Raw genomic sequence first — 20,193 nt, 5'->3', positions numbered from 1 at the left:
GATTTGAGCGAATAGTTAATGTGCCAACCCACTGTTTGGGGCATACCCTTGGCTGGGTTTCGTCTTTAAAAGGTTACCACCAAGGACCTCCAGGTATTCCTCAGTCCATGGTCGTACCATTCTTTTTTACTGTTTAAAGTAGAGGCCAATTCTCCTAGGAAAATGAAGGGCAGGAGTGTGCAAGTAGGGAAGAGTATAAATCTAAAATAACTCACGAGAAAAAATTTAACCACTATTGAGCCCATCAATTACCTTTTCCCCTCTAGACTCTCTAAAGGATATGTCGAAATGTATTCTTGGTAACCTGGATAATATTTCCAATTGTCTAGCGCCATTAAAACACAGAAGGGTGAAGGAAGGGACAGATAATAAAGCCTGGTTTTCACCAGAGCCAAGTAAGCTTAAATCTGCCTCCATGAAAATGATGTATTCGTGGAAATCAAATTCTTCGCTGGAAGCCCTGATAAACTACAAAGAAGCAGTGAAGACATACAGACGTGCGATTATCGAGGCTACCAAAATTTATTTGAACTTTAGGATTGTGAATGTACAATCGGAAACTAGAACTTTTTAATATTTTAGAAGAAGAATCCACTAGCCCGGCCAATGCTAGCTGTCTTGTAAAAGATGCTGCGTGGTGTCAAGATATTCAAACTGCCATGCAAGATAAACTGAATGGCATTTGGTCAAATATAGTCCAGAAAAAAGAAAACACTCACATGGCCGCCAGTAAGGCCAACAAGGATCTGTATGTAGGAAGTCCAACCATTCCTCAGTTCAGCTTTTCAAACATAACGGAGGGTGAGCTATCCGTTATAACTGAACAGCTGAAAGCTACAAAATGCAGAGGTGACTTTTCTTCAGCCATTATAATCAAAACCTGCCACCCCGATCTTGGTGGAAGTGATTTGTAAGTTCGTAAATGCCTACCTTTCGGAGGGTCGGGTACCGTTAGTCTTAAAAAGGCATGGGCCAGTCCGATCTTAAAAAAAAAAATCTGGTTTGGCCGCTGAGGAGCCGCTTAATTACAGACCCATCACCAACACACCGTTCCTGCTCAAAATCCTGGACCGTGTTGCATATGGGCAAATTGTAGAGCACTTGAATAAACACTATCCTCAACCGTCGCCAATCCGGATTTAGACAGGGCTACAGCACGGAGACCGCTCTGCTTGAATTCAAATCTAGGCTCCTGTAACAGGCGGACAAATGTAAGTCCTCCATGCTGATTTTGTTGGACGTATCGGCTGCATTCGACCTGGTTGACCACTCAATTCTGGTCACCAGGTTGGAAGAAGTGGCCAACTTCTCTACATCTGCCTCCTGCTGGAGCCTCCTTTTTGGAAAACAGGGAAAGTAGAGTGTTCTATGGAGATGTAGCTGCCACACTAGTTACAGTTAAATTTGGTGTGCCGGAGGGTACATGCATCTCTCCTTGTGTATATAATGTATTCACGGCTCCCTTCTTTGCTCTTTTAGAGCAGGAGGGGATTGAGTTTACAAATTACACAGATGAGTGTGTCGTCCCTCTTGATGGGATACATGCACTGGACGAAGCAAACCTGAATAGGATATACGCAATCATTGAGGATTAGATGGTGCAGAACAATCTGGCACCTAGGGGAAGAACAGATGATTGTTGGCACTCAAATCCATGCTAACAAAGCTTGGTCCATCTTGCGCAGGCTTCCAGTTAGGAAATGTTAAGATTACCCCATTAAAGAAGGTAAAAACTCTGGGTGTGATCTTTGATCAACAGCTTCCTATGACAGCTCATGTAGGAAGTGTTGTGTCAGCATCAGTATATTAGATTAAGCTCCTAGCACACCATAGACCACTCATTAGTCAGACTAATGCAGAGACAATTGCTAGAGCGATAATTGGACCTAAAATCTATTACCACTGCAGCCTCCTTGTTGGGATCAGTAAAATCGACTGCAACAGTCTGCAGGCAACTCAAAACGGGGCAGTGAGGGCGTCTTGGGTTTGTCCTGAAGAGATCATGTCTTAGCTGCAAGGAGAGCTCTCCATTGACTCCCCGCTTACTCTATCAATTATTAGTCATCAATTTCAAATGCAGACAAGGCCCAATGCCCAACTACCTTCAGGATCTTATCACTGATATCGTTTGTAGGAGAACCATTAGATCCAATAATTGAGAATTATTGATGCTTCCTAGGTGCAGGACCGTGAAGGTGGAAAAAGGTGCCTTCTACATTGCAGCTTCTAAGGCATGGAACAACTTGCCTCTGAATCTCAGACATCAGAGCTGCTTGGGCTACTTCAAGAAAAAGTTGGAAACCCTGATGTTTGTCGGACTTTGTACCTGGATTATACTAGATTGTTAATGCTGTTTAAATCTGCCATTTTTATGTTTTGTCCGCACCCTAATGCCCACAGATCCATGGATTGACCATTATAAAAATTAAACCAAACCTAATGTCCTTTGTAGTGTATGACTTGGGCTGTCTCCTGCACTGCACCTCTCTCCTCTTCCCATCCAAGGTGGTCTCTGTGGTCCCTGATCAGCCCCACTGCCCCAAGAGGGCTAGTTTCCTGGGGATAGGTGGGATCGGGAGGGAGCCATCGCATGGGCCCAGATCCACCCTGCACCTCTCCCACTCCACGGTGGGCTAATGATTTTTACCCATTCATCTATGTCACTATTGCAACATTACAATCAAACTCCATTCCCAATGGGCTCATGATGGGTCCATCTCTCTGGTCCCGTCTGCGAATCACAAAGCGATTAGCGATTAGCAATGGGCTGCTACTGTCATGCCTATGTGCAGTGTTTTTGATTAAAGTAACTTCCAATTTCATAAATAAGAAATAAAAAATAGAACGAGTGGGATAATCCCCAAAGTAAGGACTGCAGAGAGATAGAGAAGAAAATATAAGCCATAGCAAAGAAATACTATATATATATTGCTGCTGCAACCTGTGCGAGGTCCTCGTGAGCGGATGCGGCTTGCGCCAGGCAGCTGCATTAGTCTATCCAGTCTTTCGTTTCAAAAACCACTTGGCAAGGATCCGGACTTCCTTAAATAATTAACCCACAGTATGCCCTCACCATGCCTTCTGTGCAGAAATCGGGGCCACCTCTAAATGAAAGCCTCTATAAAGTGCTCCTGCCAGCAGCCAAGCAAAGTGAAGCCTTCAATATTTGATGGGCAGAAATGCTGTGGGACTGCAGAAATACTAAGCCGTGACCGGTTTCCCACACAGCTAAGGCAATTTACATCAAGCAGGATCTAAAGCAAGTACCTCGGGCATGCGCATGGGTCACCGCTTCCTGTGCGCATCGAGATCCCCCGGCCCCCAAGGTTGCCCACCTGGTCTCTGCAGGCACCTACAAAATTCATATTTAACATTAGAAGCTTCTGCAATGATCAGTATTTTCTACTAATAAAGTTTGCTTGCCCGTGATCGGCGATGATTTAAAAAAGCAATGCACTATTGTTTAGTCTTCTTCCTTCTGCGTATACACAATTATAGCCACATACTAGCCCTATTTTTAACGAAAATGATAAGCTCTGGCAAATCTTCATAAAGAAGTCAATGAAAACGAAGATTTCTGAAACGGATCATCATTTGCCAGAACACCTACATAGTCTCTTACTCTAGGTTGTAAAACGTGATGTATTTTTACTCCAAATCGCGTGTGAAACGTTTAGCTTCTTTGCCAAAGTCCCTCTTGGTTGTGAAAACTTGTTGAATGATTACTTCAAGTCGGAACATACATCATGATGCGGAGTTCAAAGACACTCTTTCACAAGGTCTTCTGGATCCTTTTACTGTGGTTCCCAGGATGCAGTCTCGGACCTCCATTTCTCTCACAATGTCTTTTGGACACTTGAGTAGTTTTACTACGCTCCACAGAAGGGAGTGTCAGGCCTCCCTGTAGGTCTCTCAGTAACAAAAGATATGGGCGCCCCCACTCCAGCTCCCAGAATGCAGCGTTTATCTAAACGGACCGTGTTTGCAATGGTTATTTATCAGCATTATGTGATCACCACTGCAACTCCCAGAATTATCTGAATGTCTCTTAAATCTGTGTCTCCTTCTCTGGGTTGTGCAGACTGTGGGAAGATGGATTCAATTGCAAGCGAGTAGCAGCTCTCCTGGCTCCCACATTCTCTTAATCATTTTCATTTGACATGAGATAAAGCGCAAGTGATTCTATTTGTGTGATTACATTCATCAGCTGACACGTTCTGCATATAAGGTCCGCTCTCAAACTCATTAAAAAAGAATGGTACCAGTGCTCCTGCCATGCGGATTTCAAAAGCCGCTGCAAGGCCTCAGCAGCATACCACCAGCCTTTGCTAATGAGCAACATCAGGTCTAACCCATAAGCGACTCCCGTGAAAATACATATTTGCCTGCTTAAGAACCATGAGTCTTTATGTCATAAATATACACCAAGCGTAATAGAAAACTGGGTGGATGTTTGCCTTTAACTTTCTCTAGCAGTGTACACACAGGCGCCAATCCCTAGCAATCGGTTCTGTGCAGACCCTCGTGACAAGCAAACACATCGCCCAACTCAAAGGCTGCACTGCATTGCTTGTCTACCACTCTTCTGTATTTCTAAACTCTGGATTTGAGACTCTAAAGCATGGAATGCAGATGGCTCGCTGTTTCACAGTCTCTTATGGTGGCAAACAATGTTGCGAGTCCAACTCCCAAATTGCAGCATGCCTCCAGTCGGGTGATCCATCACTTCAGTACTGTTACTTGCTCCCAAAATTCAATCAAGTACCTTTCCACAGACCTCATCCAGGCCTTAGTGGTTCTGTGCACACCTTGCAGTCTCCACACAGCTTTGCAGAACCTTTGTACAGGGCATTCTGCAAAGCCCTCAAAACGTGGCTGTTCAAATAAGAAAAGTGTGTACTATTTTAGGTCAACTGTAACTGTATATATGTATACATCCTCCACATGCAAGATATGCTTATGATTTCTGTAACAGCGCCACAATGCCCTTGATCGATTGCACGCTTTATAAATGAATACAATAAATAAAAGCTAAATAGTTAGTTGAAGATGGTGAAACACCACAACATATTGATTTCTATTAAATACAGCAATTTCAGTATTACACCAAACGGCACTGCGCATAGATCGTCACAATTCTATGTCGAGACAGGAGGCGAGCATTATGCTTCACTTCTTTATTACTGCTCCCACAGCAATTCAAAAGTAAACTTTTTTTTATTATTTGTATTTTTTTATCTTTAAAACTTGGTAACACATTTTGTTTCCTCCCAGGTCCTCTGGAGGTAAAAGACAAACAGGGGTAGCACAGTTTTAAAATTGAAGAAAACATTTCTCCACAAACTACTAGCCCCCACAATCCTCTGAGTTTGGGTAGTCCTGGTCTGTCCCGTTTGCCCAATCAGACTATAATAACCCAATCACACCTATAAGAGAGACCCCTTCCGAGTCCAACTCCTCTTTCTTTGTTGCTGCGCCATCGAGATAAGTACCTTTTATAACGTTACTTGGGATATTGCTATAATACCTATAGATGTGACATACAATGCTATAAATTCATGTAGTGATATGAGATGGAAGTGCACGCGTTTACACTAGTAGATATAGGTATTATGAAGCGCTCGCGTATATATTCATAGAGCGTCGCAGGTGAAAGACTGCTTGCAAAATATCTTTACCTCAAACGTTCAGGACGAACAGTTGTCTCGCTCGCTGCAGCAGCGGCCCGCCCCATCGACAGCATGCGCTGTCCGTCTTCTCTTTTTCATTTACCGGAGTTCATCTTCAGTAACAGCATCAGGAGCCGGAGCCTCGGGCTAACGCGCTTGCGTAAGGCAGCTGGCCCGCCTCCTAATATGGAAGCGCCATCAGCGTGTCTCTCGGCAGGGCCTTAGGATCCGGCGGACGCAGCTCAACAACGAGCTCGCCCCAGCAGCCACCGCACCATTGCAAACGAACGAAGCCCTTATTGTAGTATTTACATGCACACAAAAAAAAAGAATCTAAAAATTATAGATAAGAGAGTTGGGGGATTATCATGACATAACTATCCAGACTCGTGACTGAAATCGGAGGTTCCACAGCATCTGTTATCATGGCACATTATATACAGCCCAGAGAGTCAAGGAGCACATCCCCCAAGTGGAGCTCATAGGAGTGGGCAGAGGAGCCCACAGGGGAGGATCAGAATCTCTCCCTCGGTTTTAAGGGGGAACTAGGGGACTCATTAACACAGGCTGTCTCTGTAGGAGTTTTACCCCTAGCACAGAGACTAGACCAATCGGAAGCCATGCTGAACAAGCAGAAGGCTGAACAAGAAAAGTCCAAGAAGCGGAGGGCGCTCAGCCACAGCGAGGGAACCTCAGATCGACACCCCGAATCAGGGGTTGAACAACAGGGCAGTAAGAAGGCTCGGAAGAATAAGAACTCTACGACGCCCCCGAGCCATCCGGAGGGGTAGACCCAAGACCCCAAGAGCCAGTTGACCCAGTGAGCAGGCTGAAAGAAGACTTTTTGAATAAGGCAACAGTGCCAGGCTCTCGTGCCCCAGGGGTGTACAATACAGGGGATGAAGAGGATGCTGGATATACTCCGGACGATGAAAGCGGGGAGGAGGAGGAAACCCCTCAGCAACCCAAAATATCAGAGCAACCTCCAGATGAGGAAGGTCTAGGAGACATGTTTGACCCAGAGGCGATAAGGCATCCTAAATCTACAGACTAGGTACCTTCTCCCACAGTGGCTCAATACATGGCACAGCATATAATGAAGCCACTAGACAGAGCGATAAGATCCAAAATGAGAGCGGAGTGTCCCATTCCTGAGCTTCCAGGTAAAGTGACCAACACCCCGGACTTCAACCTAAAAATGGTGACCTTTGTCACAAAATCATCCAAGGATGTGCGGAAAGGGGTGGGCGAGGCGTTGCCAAGATAAACTCTTGGACCTCACAGGCCCGCTCGCAAAGATTATGGATTTGGCCGAAAGAGCCATGGACACGAACACGCCAGTGGGCCATAGCGAACTGGGCCCAACGCGCAGTCTGTTTGGGAAGGCAAATTGCACACTCTTCTGAGAGGAGGAGGGGTGTGCTATTACAAATTGACAGCAACCTGAGCGACCCATACGAAGCAGGAGAAGGCGCAAAAGGCCTATTGTTTGGAGATGCTTTTGCTAAAGAGATAAATCAATTAGTCGGCAGATATTCCGCCCTAGAGAAAGCCCAAAGTTCAATATAGAGAATATTCCCCAGCCGGGTTTATGCAGTGAACAGACGGCAGAGTGGTCAGAAGTCTGGTCGTTTTAATACACACAGGAGACCCCAAGGGCCGAGGGCACAGTACTGGGAGAACCGCCAGCCGGATAACTTCTTCGCAGCGAGAGCCCGTCTTCCCCAGGAACAGGAGAGGGAGAGGAGCCTACAGGCAACAGAATGCACCAGGGGGTGAGTATAGTTCCATCAACCCCCATAGTAGGGGGCAGGACGATTGAATTCTTACAAGCTTGGTGCGAGTTATCCAGATGCTTGGGTTTTACAGCCAGTATCAGGCATGCAGCTAGAATTTCTAGGTATCCCCTCTGAAGCGCAGGCATCAGCCCTGATGTTCATGCCGCGAGGCGAACAAGCACTACTCTTCGACGAGTCACGCAGGCTAGCAGTCAAAGGGGCAAAAGAGCGGGAACGTCCGGACAGTCCAGGTTTCATCAGCAACATGTTCCTTGTCCACAGAGGGGAGAAAGTTGGACCAGTGATAAATGTGAAGAGTCTGAACAAATGAGTCGTATACAGACACTTCATGATGGAGGGCATTCACCTTCTTCGAGATCTACTCAGGACTGAGGATTGGCTTGTCCGACTAGACCTCAAAGACGCATACTTGACTATCCCAATAGCAACAGAGCATCAAAAGGTATCTGCGCTTCATGTGGGGCACAGAAGTCTAGAAGTTCACAAGCCTCCCCATTGGCCTAGCGTCCGCGCCGTGGGCCTTCACCAAGATTATGCGCCCAGTAGCAGAGGCCATTCGCGAGAGAGGGATAAGGATAATAATTAATCTAGACGATATCCTCATTTTAGGGCAGAGCAGCTGCAGAGTCGGGTCCTTTGGGTAGGCAAACTATTGGCCTCTCTCGGCTTCGTCATAAACACAGAAGTCAGAGCTTCAACACGCCCAAAGGATGCAGTTTATGGGGTTCATTATAGATACAAAGAAGGCCTCGCTGGAATTGCCAGCACAGAAGAGAAGATCAATAAAAAGGAGCGGACAGTTGTGATAGCGAAAAAAGGGGGCCTGCTGGCAGCCTTGATCCAAGAAATTTTTCCAGGCCCATTACACTACAGAGCTCTTCAGAGATTGAAGATCAAACATCTCAGGGGAGGAATAGGCTATCACCAGTTGATTACCCTAGATCTGGAAGCCATTACAGTATTTCAGTGGTGGCTCCACAATATGGAAGCCGGGAATGGCAGGGCAATATTTGGGGATGCCCCAGATTTATTGATAGAGTCCGACGCCAGCAGAGCAGGCTGTGGAGCAAGGTGCGGAAGCTTAGAGACAGGAGGGAAGTGGTCTGAGGAAGAGCTGTTTAGAACTCTTGGCAGGGTCTTTCGCAGTACGGGCACTCACCAAAGACCGCACCAACTGCTGCGTCCTTCTCAGGATGGACACCATATCAGCCATTTGGTATAACAACAAACTGGGTGGGATATCTTCCAGGATGTTGGGGGAATTAGCAAAGGATTTTTGGCATCATTGTCTGCAGCAACAGATATCAGCGTCAGCAGAGTATTTACCAGGTGCTCAGAACTTAGTGGCCGACTGGAATTCGCAATATCTGGTAGACTCCAGTGACTGGAAGCTACATCAGAGCATCTTCGCTCGGATCCAACAAGTTTGGGGGGGGTCACGGATATCGACCTATTTGCTTCCCAGCTCAACACCCAGACCTCCAGGTTCTTCAGTTGGAGGATAGACCCGGAGGTAGCAGGGACGGATGCGTTCCTGCAACAGTGGACGGGATCAGTTCACTACGCATTCCCGCCATTCCTCATGTTGACGAGAGTATTTAGCAAAAGTGCAGAGAGAGCAGGCAGAGCTAGTGCTCATAGTTCCGATGTGGAAGTCCCAGCCGTGGTTTCCAGTAGTGATGGAACTTTCTACAGATTTCCCGAGAGTGCTCCCTCACAGGGAAGACATTCTTCAGGACCCGGTCAGTTTCACCCACTAGTAGCGGAGGGTGCTCTATGCCTGATGGCATGCAGGGTTTCAGGCAACAATGGCAACTGCCTGGCATTTCGCGACTCGCTGCCGACTGAATTAGGGACACCTGGGCGCCTTCCACCATCAGGAGCTATGGTGCTGCTCGGAGGCGTTGGACCGCCTACTGCACAGACTTCGGTGTTAATACCGTTTCGGCCACTTTAGTATACATTCTTAACCTTTTAGCCCAGAGGTTTAGTGAGGGATGCGCTTACAGAACAATAGGTGTGTACAGATCTGCGTTATCAGCGGGCCACGACAAGTTGGAAGGGAGGCCGATAAGGGAACACCCAGCAGTGCTACGTCTTCTAAAAAGGAGTGAAGATGTGTAAGCCCCCCCAAGCCCAAATATTCAGTGCTCTGGGATGAACAAGTGGTGTTCCAACTATTTTAAGCCTGGCCCGACAACAATGACCTGTCGCGATCCCAATTGTCAGGAAAACTAGCCATGCATTTATGCCTGATCGCATGTAGGAGAGTATCAGATGCGAAGGCACTAGAAATAGATAGGAAGATTTTCTATCCAGAAGGAGTAGCCTTTAACATAGCGAACAGAACTAAATCTACCTCTGCGATTATTTCTTATTCATATTTTCCGAATAATCCTAAACTGTGCGTAGCTAAATGCATTAAACTCTATGAGAGGGCCACAGCAGAAGTGAGGCCAAGAGGGGTCACCCAACTATTAATTGCACGCAGAAGGCCTTTCCATGCAGTTGCGACAGCCACCATTGCGAGATGGGTTAAAGAAGTGATGCACTGGGCAGGTATCGATTTATCTTAGTTTGGCGCGCACTCAGCGAGGAGCGCCATGGCATCTAGAGCATTTGCAGCAGGCATACCTAACGGGATATTATGAAGTCAGCCGACTGGTCTAATGAAACTACATTTAAGACTTTCTATTTTAAGCCTGTTTCGCAGATAGCTAATAAAGTGATTGATAGCTTTGAACAAGCATAATGCTCGCTTCTTGTCTCGACATAGAATGAAGATTGCCCAGGCTTAGAGCGCAGGCCAGTCTTGATTCTATTAAAGACAAGGAGGCAAGCATTATATCCCACCCAGGTGGGATATGAACATACGATTTACAGTTTGAGAATCATGTTAATATAAGACCCACCCTTATGACAGCGTCTCCTTTTCTTCCAGGAGAGGAGTAGAAAGCGACCTGAGTGGACGTGAGGAATAATGGAGGGTTCAGTTCGGGAAGGAGATCTTCTCGTCATCTCAAAGCCAAGGTTTCGGCACAATGGATTATTCAAGTTCAATTGGTTTAAGTTGACTGTTGGGATTTTGCACTAACATTGGTTTTCAGCTGCCGAATAAAGAGGAGTTGGACTCTGAAGGGGTCTCTCTTATAGGTGTGGACAGAGTCCGATTGGGCCAAGGGGCCAGACCTGGTCTACCCAAACTCAGAGGATTGTGGAGGCTAATAGTTTGTGGAGACATTTTTCTTCAATTTTAAAACTATGCTACTCCTGTTTGTGTTTAACCTCCAGAGGACCTGGGAGGAAACAAATGTGTTATCAAGTTTTAAAGATAATTTAAAAAAAAGTTTCAATTTGAATTAATGTAGGAGCAGTAATAAAGAAGTGAAGCATAATGTTCGCCTCCTTGTCTTTAACAGAATCAAGGCTGGCCTGCGCTGTAAGCCTGGGCAATCTTCATTATCAACCAAACTCAAGAATATGTAATAACTGACAAATTTAAAAAGGTCATTACCAGCTTATCAACTACCTAGGCCCATCAGAATTACTGTTAATTACTTGCAATAAATTAACACAAACACAATTCAACGGTTTCCTTAGATTTCTGCATGAATGTGAGTAGAAGCGTGCAGCTTGGAACTAAGGACTCGAGACTGGTTAGACGGCAGGTGACACAAAGCATCAAAAGATCATTAACAAACGAGTCTCATTTGCCATTTATTTTTCATGGGTTTTCAGATGTGAAGACCCAGAATAAAACTAAAAAAAATTCTTGGAGGACAGTTTTCAGAAAAATTGAAAAATAATAACAATGAAATTACAAAATATGGTCTTTTGGCGTGATGAATAGAAGGTTTGAGAGAAAGTGTTCAAACATAACTACCATTTCATGCCCAAATTGTATTTCAATAACTACGCAATATAACTATTTTAGAAAATTTGGATTTAACAATAAAATATTTGATCATGACATGTTCCTGTATACTAAAGACCAGTAGTACAGTATATTTCTGCCCCCAGGGAGAACAGCCATTGTGACAAAACAAGGAAATAATTGGTTGCCTTTTTCTCGTGAAATTCCTACATCATGGGCTATTGATCCCCCTGGGTAAGGCTAACAAGACTAAGTTAACATTGACAGTAACGCAGTAGCATAGACTCATTCCTGCATTAAAGACACACGAGAAGCATACTGCCCTGCTTCTTCAGAAGAGCAAATAGAAAGTTACAAGAATTGGAAGACAGAGAAACTGATAAAAATGTCATTGATTAGGCAAAGCTTCACACAGCCAAATGTGCATTCAATGAGTCTTGGTGTTTTTATTAATTCCTGTTTTTTTTAAATAAAAAATAAAAGTGTGCGTTTTTCATGTCTGCTTCAAAAAAAAAGGAGAAGAGCGCATCCACAATTCATCACTTAATTGGTTTCAGTTTAATAGTGATGTTTCCTTGAATTTCCAACTTTTATTTTTGCTTGTGTCCGAAAAACTATTAAAATAAGCTATTTTATCACTACTAAGAGCTCAGCAGCTTGCAGAGCTATTTGATACTAAAATAAAAAATAATCAAGGGAATACAATTGCAAATGTATAATTTTCTAAATGAACAATACACAACCTGAAAATAACAAACATTGTAATTTAATGGAGAAGCAAATCAAAAGTACAACTTTTTGTCAAGGAACAAAATGCTCAATCTTTAAAGGGTGCCAAGAAAAAAGAAATGTTATAAAAATAATTTGCCAAACTAAGAAACATTGAATGGTTTGCAAATGTTTTCCATCACTAGTTAACATGCACTGAAACGCGGAAATTAGAGCCAATTATTGTCAAGGATACATTTGTAATAATGCATGCATTTTCTGAATACTACTCTAGGTTAGTTATATGATAACATAACTAAAGCTCCAGTACAACCATCTCCTTAAAATGAAGCTGCATTATTAGTCACATTCCGAACAGATTTTGAAAAAAAAGCTTTCCACACAAACATTGTTGACATGCGCTATAAAAAGCTTTTTTGTAAAAATGTACTTTATATCAATCTATACCAGTGATTTTGCAATTATGCAGTGATTAACATGAGCGCAATCCCCTTACCTGAGTAGTTTTTGCTCTTCTGCCTTTCATGGAATTGCTATGGCTGATCTGTAGTTTAACCACACCTTCAGAAAGACAATGTGATTTCCTGCAGGGTAGCGTATTGTATGTACTGTATGGAGGGGTGTCCTCCGAAAGAACCGGAGCCCTTTTATGCTTGGTAATATCCGGCGGGTGTGGCACCAAATTTCGACAATAGACCATGAATTTACTTCTTGGACCTCCATTGGCTGTTCCGTTGACGCCCTTTTGAGAGTACAAGTCACTGAACGAATTTGCACGCTGGCTTGGGTCTAGTTTCTTAGGACTGTTCCGCGTCTCCGCCGTCCTAACCTCTTCGCCGTCCTTCTCTTCCGCGGAACACAAGATGTCTTCATTGCTTGTTAAATGTTCCTGACTCAGATCAGAGAGGGAAAACTCAAAACTGTCCTCCCGCCAAATGTCAGCAGACTTTGATCGCTTTTTCTTAAAACTTGCAGATGGCACCAGGGAGGAGCCTGGTATTTCGCATTGGTCCAACCTATCACCACCTTCCATCAGATATGTACCGTCCTCACCAAAAAGTCTGCTTTCTTCAGATCCTTGTATGCTTTGCACAGAGGCTGCTGTGAGAACTATACTGCTACCCACGCTGGGCGTAACAGAAGAATCTGTGTGGTAGGATACAGGCCTTAAGCCTATATCTGCCCACATCGGACTTGAAAAGTCATCCAAATTCCCATCTTGGGAATAAGGCTCAAGGCCATTTTCTGCCAGAGACTGAGGTATACTTGGAGTGCTGCTAGACCTGTTGCTAACTTCAGAGTTTCGGTGGATAAGCTTTCCTGAGGAAGCATGTCTAGTCCGTCTTGAGCTTTTGCTTGCAAGGCGAAGGGAGCGCGAGGTGTGCTTTCGTGCCAGACCAGAATGCTCTTCTCTACAAAAGGCATGCTCTGCATTTTGGCTTTCTGCATTTCCCATGGTTGCACAGTCTGCAAAACAAAATGAACACATTTCACTGCAAGGATTTGAGCACATTTCTACAGCTAAATATTTAGTTCAGGATTAGATCAAATGTTGCTCGTTTTTACTTGGCCTGTGCATGGTTGGCAATGGGCTGCAGCCAGCCCATAGTGCAGCATTGTAGGTTCTGCAGTGGCACTGCCTGTGTAGCTGAAAGCAGCTCAATGGTACAAAGGGAAGGGGCTTGGCATTGGAAGAATGCTGCATGGATAAGTCAAAAATCACTTTGAACGAGCTGCATGTAGTGCCGTAAACACATCAAGAGACCATTCAGGAGGGCTATGCAGCTTCAAGGCTAGAGGAAAAGCCAAGCAATGTCACTCAGGACCGCCAAACCAGGAAGACAGAACAGAGAAAACGAAATGTCACTTAGGAGATGCAAGGGAGGCGGAAGGGGTTGGGGGGGGGGGGGGAGAGAAAGGGCAACTGTGCCAAGGAAACACCATCCCCTTAGAAGAATCTTGTTTCACCCAAACTCTAAAAGTAAAGCAAAAAGAAACCCTGGGGTAGAGAAAATGTCATTAGGAGGGAAGAAGGCTATAGGATGGCCTAAAGGCATCTAGAGCTGAGGGAGACGGGCCAAGACCCCCAACCTTACAATAGTTTCAATTGACTTGACCAGAGAGGTGAAATATTGATGCCCAGATGAAGCAGCCAGAGAAAAGTTCAATCAAGTGTACAAAAACTCAAAGGAATGTCCATGACCATAGAAAGGAATCTACACGAGACTTTTTCTTTATTTCTTTCTTTATTGAGCATTTGTAAGGCTTTCGACAACTGAATAGTGTTTCAAAGCACCACAAGGCTAAATGAGAAGAGAACAGGGGAAAAAATAACAATGGCAAGAACAGTAAAACAGTTATTTTCCTACTAGGCCTTGTGGCATTCGGACATGCAGTGCAGTGAGGGGGAAGTGCAGGAGAAAGGGAGGGGAAGGGGCGGCAAGGAGAGGGCAAGTGCTGTGAAGGGCTTGGGAGGAAAGTGCGAAGGGGAGCCAAAGGAGAACCTCAGGCAAAGTGCTAGTGCAGGTGACACCCAAGGTAGGACCCAGAGCCGCCAACTTTCTGTTGTGTATTCCTTTGTGCCATGCACATTTCAAAACGAGGATCCAGGCATGTTGAATTCAACATGTTCTGCATTCTATCACAGAACATAAAATATCCGACATTGATTTTTTACAGTTCTATTGTTGATTTCCATTGTGCTTAATGCTGGACTCCTCCATTTTATAAGCACCCGACGAGAGATCAAACCCACGTTTCACGGCATATTCTTGTTCCCAGAACTAGCGTGTTGACCTCAGTATCAAATTCATCAAGCAGAATAAAGAAAAAAAACAGGTGCAGCAAGTAGCAGTTTCCCCATAGCAAGGCTTGTTAAAAGCTCCTGGAAAATAATTAAATTGATACTTCTTTCAAAGAATCTCAAGTGTCACTGTGCAGTCAGCAAAACCCCTGCATACTACCAAGAGTGTTTGTTATGCACAACATCGCTGGTAAGCCCCTTCCAATCGGAGATATTCAGTAGCACGATACGAGGATATCGAAATCATCTTCCTAGATGCATCGCATTAGTCTAAAATCAATTAAAAATATATGTCCATGTCCATAAGGCAGCAAAATCAGTTATCTTTGACAAAAGCCATGCAAAACGAGTTGGACTCCTGGGTGAATAGGTGTGTGTGTGAGGAAGCTGTTCTGTAGAATGAAAAGTAAGATGTAATTGGAATTCGGGACAATAATTTGTATAATACTGTACTTGTATACAAATGCAATTACAGGTGGAAAAATACATAATCAAAAAACTAAGTAAAAGTTACTTTACTCTTAAACAGTTCAAACATGTTGGTACCTAGAGTCAGAAGTGTGCATGTACTGCAGAGAGTATATGGTTTTAGATTTTCCGATGTCTAAGACCTACACTTTCACGCTTGCAGGGCATCATGCAAAACTTCAAGTTGCCAGCTACTAGCCAGCCATATAAAGTCACTCGCCATACACACAGCACACCATTTCTTAGTCGTCAAGAGCCAAATATCACTGGCCAATGGCAAGTGCACATGTTACGCCCTGATGCTGGGTGGCACTGACCGTTCGTATTCCTCTTGTACCATTTCACCCCCTGATCTGGCAAATGTTCATAAACACCAGAGTTCTGCCAGATTCTGCCTTCAGCAACCAAGACCATGAGGTTTCATGGCTAGAGCAGTGTCGGAAGTGTAAAGTAACTTGTGTTCAGGACAGTGATGGGGAGCACTGAAATGCTGATTGCACCACCATAGCAGCTTCAATGCCCAGGTTACCGTCTGATGTCCAAATATGCTAAACCCCACAAATTAAAGAGATTCCTAGGGTTCACCGAGATAGAGGACAGGAGGGCATAGAGACCACAGCTCTGCCAACCCCTTCATGGCGATTCACAGGCAGACTAATACACGGCACCATCACACCTAAAATACAGAGCTTAATCAGTGGGTCACTGGCCAACAGCAATAACAACTGGATGTTTCCTGGTATGCCTCTATTTGAAACAAAAAAAAAGGAGGAATCCAATGATTTTAAACTTTCCATAATTTCAACAACTGTGCTTATTTACAAGGACAACTGTTCCTATTAGTATATGTAATGCCTAGCTTACAGGACTAGAGAAGAGGAACGAGAAGTCTTCCTCCAGTTACTCACTCAGTCATGCGTTTGCATTGCTAAAACATTCAACTAAGTCATTTGTGTCATGTATGCAATAGAGAGGAGGCTCATCTGCATTCATCATTGCTGCCCAAAAACTAAATGTCACTAAAGACAGAAACTAAAACTATACTCGGATAATCCAGTGTGGGGCTCTTTTTTTTTTTTGTCCGAGCTGGATGACCGGTTTCTGCAGTTAGTTGTTCATTGCATTCATCAGGGCAAAGGCCCAACTTGCTGGTAGGTCCCCCTAACTTCATTAGAACTCAGCATAATGGCAGTCATATCGTTGCCCATTTCGTGTCTCTACCAGGTCGTGGCCATTTGGTCCAACTCATGTCCTAAGCCATATGAGTCATCTTGCCTCCCTCCCTTTCTTCAAGGATTGAACTCTAGCAGAACTCTTAACAGGAAGGAAAACTCTGATCTGGGTCAGGTAGTTAAGGGGCCACAACACCACATAACCCATGTGTTTTGTGGAGAGGAGGGTGAGGTGGAGATGCGCTAGACATTACAACAATAAGGCACACTAGTAATATTGTTGATGCTTTAATTGTGGCAGGAAACAGCCAACACGTGTTTCGACACACAGGTCGTTCTCAATGCTAAATAATTAATGTATCATGATATGACAAGCACAACCAAATTCCGAAATGTCACACGCAAGTTGGATATGAACATTAACAGCATCATCACAAAGCAGAAAATAGTGATTGATATAAGACAAAATTAGCACATCACATTAAAAAATGCAAAAAGTGTTGGCATACCATGAACGAGGGTTGGAGAGTGGGACAAGCGAGGCGGAGACAGTTGCATATAATAAAACAAAACAAAGAAAGATATATGCAATGAGTCTCAGCATTTAAAGCTATTAAGTCTGTAAATATAATACAAGGTTGGTGATCACATTTAAGGTGTACATCACTCAGGGTGTAGGTCAACAAAAGAAAGAAGATCCCCTTAGGCAGTGCACAACAACACCGGAGCCACCAGTCATGCATAGCAAGCATCAGTCACCTACCAATCAGTGAAATAAATATCTTGGAAAACTCTGGTAGTTTGCCAAAAGTTGTTGGCACTTAAGAGAGAAAGAGAAGTTTCGAACATGAAGGGGCTAGGATCCAGTAAAAGGTCAAATTATGAATAGTTAACGAAGCTAACCGTAAGCAAAACAATTGCGTTGATAAATCGTAGATGGGTGCTCTCTGTACAAAATAACCAATATTTAATGTAGTGGCACAAATTAGAAAGTGGATCAAATTATTTTGCAAAGATGAGAAATTTGGGTAAAAAATTCAAATCCACATACCACATGGAGAATCAAGCGGTGTAAATATCACGCTGACAGGACACGTTGAAAATAGTCATGCCGTAATGGCCGTAGCAAGTATATATCCTACAAAAAATCAACAATATCACTTAACATTAAGAGCGGAGTAAACGCGAGCAATTGGACTATTGCTAAATCAGAGAGGGACGATACTTACTCGTTTGATCGAGCGGTTAGAAATCACAGGGAGATCCCAGAAAGCAGCCATCCATACGCGAGGAAGAGAAGAAATACAGGATTGCAGCCGACGTCACACCGGTGACGTTGGCGTCGTCGCACGCAACGGACCTCGCATGTGTGACGTCGGAGGTAAACAAACAATTGCATTTTAAGTAGGAATGGAGCTAAAGCGACACAGATGAAACGGTACAATAATTAAAGGTGAGAACAATGAGCGGGAACTATTGCCCGAATTAGTATGTCTCAAAAAGTGGGGTTTGCATTAGGAGAGGAAACCCAGAGAGTAATGGTAAATTAACCCAAAACTTGACATAAAAGTGAACCGTACAAAGGGAGAGCACATAGTATGGTAGGTCCAAGCAGGGATATAGAGAAGAAAAAAAGGCAGAAGTGCCAGTAAATATACAGCAATAATATGAATAGTGGGAATCCAAATAACAATAAGACTCATAACACAGATTTGCTGAAGCTGGATCGAATCAAAATCATGGTATGGTATATGCTAATCGAACTAGGTGGAGCAAGAAATTAGGCATAAAAACAACACAATAAAAGTAGTAAGGAAAAACAAAACGAATTTGGAGTAGTAGGTGCTAGTGCCGCAAGCAAGATGGAGGGGCTCCGGCGTAGTGCGACTCCAGTCACTGATAGAGCGTCATGTGAATTATACATATAAACAGGAAGAGGTTATAAAAACACAGACATCTCATGATCAGTATTAAGACCCTGTGTGGTACAACGTAAAAAACCAATAAGTTTGGCCTCCATTTGGCGTAATTTCAGTTGAAGATTGCCACCCCTTTTCCCCCTATGTGCCTTCATTAAACCAATGAAACGCAAGTCAGCAATATTGTCCAGCTGATGTTCCAATTGCCAGTGAACGGCCAAAGGTGATTTCGGTTCGGGTCCCCTGAGACTGAACAGATGTTCCCTTATTCGGATACGAAGTTGACGGATAGTGCTGCCCACATACAATTTCTCACAAGTACAGATAATGGCATAGACCACATAGGTAGTTTTGCAGTTAATGAAATCACGTATATCAATTTGTGATCCAAATTTGTCACAAAAGGGTTTGCATTTGGTTACAGCCCAAGGACATTGGTTACAATGGCCACATTTGTGAAAACCACCTGGTTGTTGTAGCCACGTGGAAGTGGTTGGTTGAATGTCAAAAAATGAAGGGCTCACTACATTTTTTATCGTAGGAGCTCTAGTGAATGTACATTTTGGTTTGGGTGTCAAATATGGTTGTAAATCTTTGTCGAGTCTCAGAATGTGCCAGTGTTTAGCAACCATTTTGTACAGAAGCGAAGAATCATCTGTGAATGGTGTAATCCGCGAAATATAAGGGGGATGTTCTTTTGACACCTGTGAGTGCACTACTTGCTTCTGTCAGACTCATCTAGATGGGGTATGGACAGTGTTCATGTGAATAAGCAGAGTAATTATGGTAAGCAACATTTCATTAATCAGTCCTCGTTGTCGCTTAGATTTCAGGATAGCTTGTGAAGCACACAGGGAGTGGAAAGCAATGAGGGTATAAGCCATTGCCAACAGCTAATCCAAACTCTGCTCTCTGGATTCCAGTTCTAGAGCAAGCAAAATGTTGACTTCATGCATGTGCCCACAATTGCCCAATTGCCCAGCAAACCACCTTGTTAGGGCCATATCTTTGGAATCCTAGCAACATTGGTTTAGATCTCGACACTTTCAGGAAGGGGATCCACTTGTACATTGGAGCATTAGGTGCTGAAAGTGAGGATCTAGTGCCCAAAGGAAGCTTTAGAGGTTTGTATGAAATGAGATGCTGTATTTTATAACCAAGTCCCCGGTCAGTGCATGGAGGTAGTAGAAGGGTTGGTCAGAGGGCCTTAGTGCCACCTGGAGTGGTGCAAAGCTGGGTCCAGAGGAGGTAGGATGCTTTGGACCACCCCACTCTCCCACAGGTGTACATGTGCAAGGGACTATCACTCGGTCTTCGATGGCTTGGTGGTGGCACATTTAAGAAACCACCAAAATATATATCCCTACACTTTGAGACAACGCATTATAATTGTTCTTTTTGAACGTGCTTAATAACAGCAAGTGGTTTCTAAGCACAGGATTGAGATTTGAACCAGTGTTGCGCTGTCTTACTTCCAAGACAAACACAACGCCCCTCAGCTATCCTTCCTCACCATTGAGGGCATAACTCACGCAACAGCAATGGGGAAGGGACATAGGCATTCAGGATAGCACAACCAGAACTGCAATCAGACTACAGATATCAGCGAGTGGACGCTCTACTGGCCGTCAGCCAATGGGCAAGTGTAAGATACAAGATGATGGATGGGCCGGAAATAGGCCCGGTCCGCATTGCTGTGTACTGTGTTCAAACCTCAGTACGACCAGGTGATTTAGGGCTCTGGGAACTGCTGCTCCAAT

The 20,193-nt window shown here is 44.1% G+C and overlaps 1 protein-coding gene across 4 annotated transcripts in view; it reads right to left on the bottom strand.

The window, feature by feature from the left end:
• Positions 1–20,193, bottom strand: part of TIAM1 (TIAM Rac1 associated GEF 1) — an 853,394-nt gene that overhangs the window by 592,400 nt on the left and 240,801 nt on the right. For all 4 annotated transcript variants that reach the window (XM_069636354.1, XM_069636351.1, XM_069636352.1 and 1 more), the window contains one exon: positions 12,568–13,538. In XM_069636354.1, the coding sequence (XP_069492455.1) occupies positions 12,568–13,527 (960 nt within the window). In that variant the 5' untranslated portion in view covers positions 13,528–13,538. The remainder of the gene's footprint in view (positions 1–12,567; positions 13,539–20,193) is intronic.

The sequence above is a fragment of the Ambystoma mexicanum genome, chromosome 7p (assembly GCF_040938575.1).
Source record: "Ambystoma mexicanum isolate Mex_15411 chromosome 7p, UKY_AmexF1_1, whole genome shotgun sequence".
Classification (NCBI taxonomy): Eukaryota; Metazoa; Chordata; class Amphibia; order Caudata; family Ambystomatidae; genus Ambystoma; species Ambystoma mexicanum.
The sequence above is the reverse complement of the archived record's forward strand: the minus strand, read 5'-3'. Positions and strand labels throughout refer to the sequence as shown.